We start from the raw sequence: 6,701 nt of genomic DNA on the forward strand, positions 1-6,701 counted from the left end.
AGGGGCCCTAATCCATGAGAGGCCCCAGAAGCTTCAGGGGCCCTAATCCATGAGAGGCCCCAGAAGCTTCAGGGGCCCTAATCCATGAGAGGCCCCAGAAGCGACTATAGTCCACATTGCCTAAAAATTTCGGGTTTACTGTATGTGAAAGGGCCCCCATAACAATTCAAGCTTCAGGGGCCCCAAAAATGTAGGTCCCCCACTGTGTGGAACTGTGACAGGCTCACTACCTCGTCACCCAGAACATTGGTATTGACACGTTTGATATGTACAGTGAGAGGACGGGTTGTATTATTAAGGTAATCGTAAAAAAACGTATATAGATCTTGGATTATGTAATTATGAAGGTAATTATATGTAATTACATGGTTACATGTTATTAGTGTGTGTGTGTGTGTGTGTGTGTACTCATCTATTTGTGGTTGCAGGGGTCGATTCACAGTTCCTGGTGCGCCTCTTCGCTGTTCGTTACTAGGTTCACTCTCTCTCTCCCTGCTCCATGAGCTTTATCGTACCTCTTCTTTAAGTTATGTATGGATCCTGCCTCTGCCAGTTCGCTGTCTAGGTCGTTCCACTGCCTGAAGTATTTCATAACATCCCTGTCACCTCATCTGCTTTTAATTTCAAGGTGTGCCCTCGTGTACCTGATTCCCGCCTCTCAAATTCGTTAACCATTGTTACTGTTGGTTAAAGTCATAAAATATGGCTCACTTCTGGTTTGATGGTGTCACGAGGAAATGCTCTACCGGGGTTAGTCTCCCCTTCCTCGGATCAAAACATGACTACCACCCATTGCATAACCCCCCTGCGGGTTTACCTCTTCCCTCTCTGACAGCAACAACAAGTGCAGTCACTGGAGGACTGGAGTGTTGACGTTACCGTGACTCTCGCAGAGAAACTGACTAATGCAATTATTAAACAGGTTAGTAATGGTTCCTTTCTCCATGGGCGCCCTGGGTGTGATTGTGGGCGTGTACCCTACGCCCCTCCCACGCCCATGGGTGGGTGTTACGTACGAAGACTGGTGCGTTACCCCACACGGTTGCGAGACGCCAATCACTCCCACGGTAGTTACTCTTACCTTGACTCCCACGCCCGTCCCTAGCATTACCACGCCCTGGGCGAGGTCTAACACCCACGTCATGTACTCTGGCACCATGCTTAGAGTGCCCATGGTGTGCCCAGCGCCTCAGGTGAGGAAGGGAGGTAGGTATGTGTCATTCTAGGTCAAGGCGTGAGAGATGGGCGGGGCGCTCAATAGCTCTAGTGACCTGTAGAAGTGACCCCCTGTCCAACCCTCCTAGAGAAGGAGGAGGAGGAGGAGGAGGAGGAGGAGGAGGGGAAGCAGCAGCAGCAGTAGGTTGACAGGGCAGCAGAAGGTCGGGTATATAAAGCAGATTAGATGGGTAGCAGCCCACACATTCACTCGCCAGCCATTCTACCAACACCATGAAGGTACGGTAATCGTCTATAGATAGTGCTTACCCATAGACATTGTGCGCTGATAGTGTTCTGTGATACAGTGCTCAATGTATCACAGAAATTCTACTGATTAACATGTAATTTATAACCCATATGGGGTTAACGCTTCACAATTAATGTAATAGCGTTGTCCAACTAATCTTGTTCAAATCTGCCTATCCCTCTGGTCGACCAGGACTAAGAAAAAGATGAAATTGATATGGACTTGTAAGCGAGAGGACATTCAACTCGAAGTCGATCTTCGAGATTTAGTGCAGGTGGTTTAGTGGAGACAGGTGGTATAGCGGTCACAGGTGGAACAAAGAATTACACACAAGCGCAACATCTGGGTATTTTTACTGTAGACGTTCCGTCCTCCAGTGGCTTTATCAATACAAACTGAAGGACAATATATACGAAAAACGAGGTAAACAGTCCCTCAGCCTCGGAGTTCGTGAAGATCATCGTGGTCTTGAAGACTCTGAGGCACAGGCATGAAGATTGGTGCTTATATACTGGCACCAGGCAAGGGAGATATAGCAAACGAAAATATATACATGTACAATATGTGGAATACTGGGCACATGTGGCATAATTTATGCAGGTGTTTAGTGGGAACAGGTGAGTTTAAAATGCAGATACAGTTTAAGTTAAAAGTCTCAGAAAAGTATGGAATTTTGTGACACATGAGGTTTTACGGAGTAGAATCTTTGTCGAATCACATATGACATTCGTATACACGGCAGTTCAAGGCACACGCAGATATTAATAAGCACTGAGAGTCAAGTAAATTCTAATATAGTTTACCCTGAGATCTTAAAAGCTCTGTTTTTCTTCAGGTTGTGTTGCTGCTGGTGTTGCTGGCGGCCGCCGCCACCACAGCGGCTCCGATGGCCGGCCCGGAATTCTTCTTCGGCTATGAACCCGAACCAGCTCCGGAATCGGACTCCGAGTCTTCATACACCTCCATTTCCTCCTTAGCCAGAGCGTACAAGCCACCGACTTTCTTCCCTGCTATCCTGTCGGTCAAGCGAGCACCGGTAGCTGCCCGACCTATCCGACAAAAATCAACCATCCAGCCATTCTCTGCTATTAGACCATTCTCGCCAATCCAGCCAGATCCAGCAGTCCAGGAATCCTTAACAATCGATCCGGCTCCAGAAATCCATAAATCCTTAGCAGCTCAGGAATCCTTAGGAATCCAGCCAATTTCACAAACACAAACATTAAAATCAAGAAAGCGACCTCTTTCATATAAGCCAGTCCTCTACTATAAGGTAAGGTTGATTTTTTATCTATCTATCTATCTATCTATCTATCTATCTATATATATATATATATATATATATATATATATATATATATATCTATATATATATATATATATATATCCGTCCGTGAGAAAATGCACAATTTACATTGTAGAGTATGTCGTTACTGTTGATATATATAGCTGAAAAACACTTTACCTTCTGAATCCAAATCCTGGACTGGGATCGACTTGCGGGGGCGTTGACCCCCGGAGGCATCCTTCAGGCATCCTTCAGGCATCCTTCAGGCATCCTTCAGGTACTGATGTAGCTTTTCCTCTCACACAGGCTCCAGTAAAGTATAATTTCGACTGGTCCGTCAAGGACGACTTCGCTAACGATGTTTCTCACGAAGAATCCCGTGATGGTGACCACACCCGGGGGTCGTATTCCGTGCTTCTCTCCGACGGCCGTCTTCAGACCGTGACATACTACGTGGATGGTGATTCAGGCTACGTGGCTGAGGTGAAATACAAGGATGTGGCTAGATTCCCAGAGCCAGCCTACAGGCCTATTCCAGCCTACAGGCCGGTACATGGCTAGGATGCTACGCCTCTCTGCCAGAATCACGAAAAAGTTTGAAATATTTGTCAAGAGTCCCAGCACACTGTCGGTGCTTTCACAATGTAACTATCATATAGAATAATGTTCCAGCACACTGTGGGTGCTCCCACAATGTTACTATCAAACAGAATAGTGTACCAACAAATCGTAACTACCACAAATAACACAGCCACACACTTTCAAGACTTAAACCTTTCCTCCCTTCCCTGGGATCGAACCCAGTTGCCTTAAATTCGCTACGTGTTACCTCACAACAACAATAATAATAATAATAATAATAATAATAATAATAATAAATACAGACATTTGGTGTTCCCATCATGTAACTGCTATACAGAAGAGTGCAGCCACTATTATAGGTGTTCAGTGAAGGTAATTATCACATGAAGTACCTCGTGGCCTGGTGGCAAAAGTTCTCGCTTCACACGGTGAGTGTCCGGGTTCGATTTCCGGCGAAGGGGTGGAAACATCGGACGTGTTTCCTTACACCTGTCGTCTATGTTCACCCATCAGTAAAATGGGTACCTGGGTGTTAGTGGGCTGGTGCGGGTTGCATCCTGGGGACAAAATTGACCTAATTTGCGGGAAATGCTCAACACAACAAGAAGCTTTCTATATAGTGGTATGTCAATGAGGTCAGTTATGGTCTGTATACCTTGTACATGTTCTGGTAGTAAATAGAAAAAGGGCATGGTCTGTGAGCCATGGTCTGGAAGGGTCTCCGTCTTCTAGGTTGGTCTTGGGGGTTGGTGTGGTCGGTCCTGGTGTACAGTCACCCATCTGACTGGTCGATAGTTCTTCTCGGTGTTTTCTGTTATCTGCCTTTCCCATATACTATCATGTACCCCCATGTACTATCATGTACTCCCATGTACTATCATGTACTCCCATGTACCGCAGTCACCATTACCATCACTGCCACCTTGTCTTGATCCTTCTGTCTCCACCCTGCCTGGTTAAACCACCCATCTCCACCCTGCCTGGTTAAACCACCCATCTCCACCCTGCCTGGTTAAACCACCCATCTCCACCCTGCCTGGTTAAACCACCCATCTCCACCCTGCCTGGTTAAACCACCCATCTCCACCCTGCCTGGTTAAACCACCCATCTCCACCCTGCCTGGTTGAACCACCCATCTCCACCCTGCCTGGTTAGACCTCCTATCTCCATCCTGCCTGGTTAGACCTCCCGTCTTCACCCTGCCTGGTTAGACCTCCCGTCTCCACCTTGCCTGGTTAGACCTCCTGTCTCCATCCTGCCTGGTTAGACCTCCCGTCTCCACCCTGCCTGGTTAGACCTCCCGTCTCCACCCTGCCTGGTTAGACCTCCCGTCTCCACCCTGCCTGGTTAGACCTCCCGTCTCCACCCTGCCTGGTTAGACCTCCCATCTCCACCCTGCCTGGTTAGACCTCCCATCTCCACCCTGCCTGGTTAGACCTCCCGTCTCCACCCTGCCTGGTTAGACCTCCCATCTCCACCCTGCCTGGTTAGACCTCCCATCTCCACCCTGCCTGGTTAGACCTCCCATCTCCACCCTGCCTGGTTAGACCTCCCATCTCCACCCTGCCTGGTTAGACCTCCCGTCTCCACCCTGCCTGGTTAGACCTCCCGTCTCCACCCTGTTATGCTCCCATCAGAGATACCAAACTAACAGAGAATATGAAACACTTTGGCTTAGAATGAGCTCTACCTCCTGGGCTCCCTTCTCAGAGGTTCTTTTACCCCTACTCTGGAGCCTGTCTTGGTAAAATCTCAAGCCTAAGCTCCATCTCTTGGCCCTCTATTAGAGAACTTTCGTGACTACTTCTGGGTCTCCGAGTCAACATGACTCACTTAATCGTAATGACACTTGCATTAGTGGTCACAGTGGTGGCCTATGCTAACCTTCCTATGGTGTATAAATATACCTAGCTGGATGAATCTTATTATAGCCAGCTGACCCAGTGGCTAACGCGTCGGTCTGGAGTTTTATGGATCTCTGATCGCGGGTTCTAACCCCACCCGTGGTATGGTTTCTACGAGTCAAATCTAAGGATCTTTGGGCAATTTAACATCCATAATTTATAGGCCTGCTGCTTTCACATATATTTAATATTTCTGATAAGAGAAAAGAGACATGGATAAAGGAGGAGAAGACAGGATTGGAAGAGGAAAGGAAAATCAACAGAATCCTATTCATTATCCATAATGAATGTGATTGTATTGTACAGAGGTTTACATCCCCTTCCTTAAACAAGGCATTTCTTACCCTTGTGACATCCCGAGTGTCACATCGTGTTACATCGTGTCGCATCATGTCACATCAGGTTACATCAGGTTTAGCAATAGTCAAAAGATTTTATGTTTCATATTAAGATAAGATAAGATAAGATAAGATTTTGTTCGGATTTTTAACCCCGGAGGGTTAGCCACCCAGGATAACCCAAGAAAGTCAGTGCGTCATCGAGGACTGTCTAACTTATTTCCATTGGGGTCCTTAATCTTGTCCCCCAGGATGCCACCCACACCAGTCGACTAACACCCAGGTACCTATTTGCTGCTAGGTGAACAGGACAACAGGAGTAAGGAAACGTGTCGGAATTTCCACCCGCCGGGAATCGAACCCGGGCCCTCCGTGTGTGAAGCGGGAGCTTTAGCCACCAGACCACCGGGCCACTTTATTGATGGCTTAATAAAGGAATAAATACAATTTGTCCTTTATTTTTCACTATACATAACAATACTGGCCGGAGAATACAACATACACACGTCTCGAGTTGTATATTTTGCCCTCTAAGACGCACATAAGAACCATACAAATAGGTGTAATACAGTGGTATGGAAAAGTGTATACCTGGAGTATGCCTGGAGAGAGTTCCGGGGGTCAACGCCCCCGAGACCCGGTCTGTGACCAGGTCTCATGGTGGATCAGGGTCTGATCAACCAGGCTGTGATTGTTGGCAGCACGCAACCCGACGTACGAACCACAACCCGGCTGGTCAGGTACTGACTTTAGGTGCCTGTCCAGTGCCTGCTTGAGGACAGACATAGGTGTAACAGTGGTGTGGAGAAGTGTCCAGTCATAGGTGTAACAGTGGTGTGGAGAAGTATCCAGACATAGGTGTAACAGTGGTGTGGAGAAGTATCCAGACATAGGTGTAACAGTGGTGTGGAGAAGTATCCAGACATAGGTGTAACAGTGGTGTGGAGAAGTATCCAGAGATAGGTGTAACAGTGGTGTGGAGAAGTATCCAGACATAGGTGTAACAGTGGTGTGGAGAAGTATCCAGACATAGGTGTAACAGTGGTGTGGAGAAGTATCCAGACATAGGTGTAACGCACCTATCACTGAGATTTCGCCTCTCCTTGTTCCACTGTCATTCCTA

General features: G+C 47.3%; 1 protein-coding gene across 1 annotated transcript; it reads left to right on the forward strand.

Annotated features, from left to right (window-relative positions):
- Nucleotides 1–1,422: 1,422 nt before the first annotated feature.
- LOC128699755 (uncharacterized) lies at nucleotides 1,423–3,581 on the forward strand. The gene is made up of 3 exons (XM_070081065.1): nucleotides 1,423–1,455; nucleotides 2,301–2,738; nucleotides 3,060–3,581. The coding sequence occupies exons 1-3, from the start codon at nucleotides 1,450–1,452 to the stop codon at nucleotides 3,312–3,314; spliced, it is 699 nt and encodes a 232-aa protein (XP_069937166.1). The 5' UTR covers nucleotides 1,423–1,449; the 3' UTR covers nucleotides 3,315–3,581.
- Nucleotides 3,582–6,701: the final 3,120 nt, after the last annotated feature.

Source organism: Cherax quadricarinatus, unplaced genomic scaffold, assembly GCF_038502225.1.
Source record: "Cherax quadricarinatus isolate ZL_2023a unplaced genomic scaffold, ASM3850222v1 Contig1597, whole genome shotgun sequence".
Classification (NCBI taxonomy): Eukaryota; Metazoa; Arthropoda; class Malacostraca; order Decapoda; family Parastacidae; genus Cherax; species Cherax quadricarinatus.

Coding starts and splice junctions, on each gene's coding strand:
- LOC128699755 (XM_070081065.1), top strand. Junction 2,739..3,059: donor AGCCAGTCCTCTACTATAAG/GTAAGGTTGATT, acceptor CCTCTCACACAG/GCTCCAGTAAAGTATAATTT.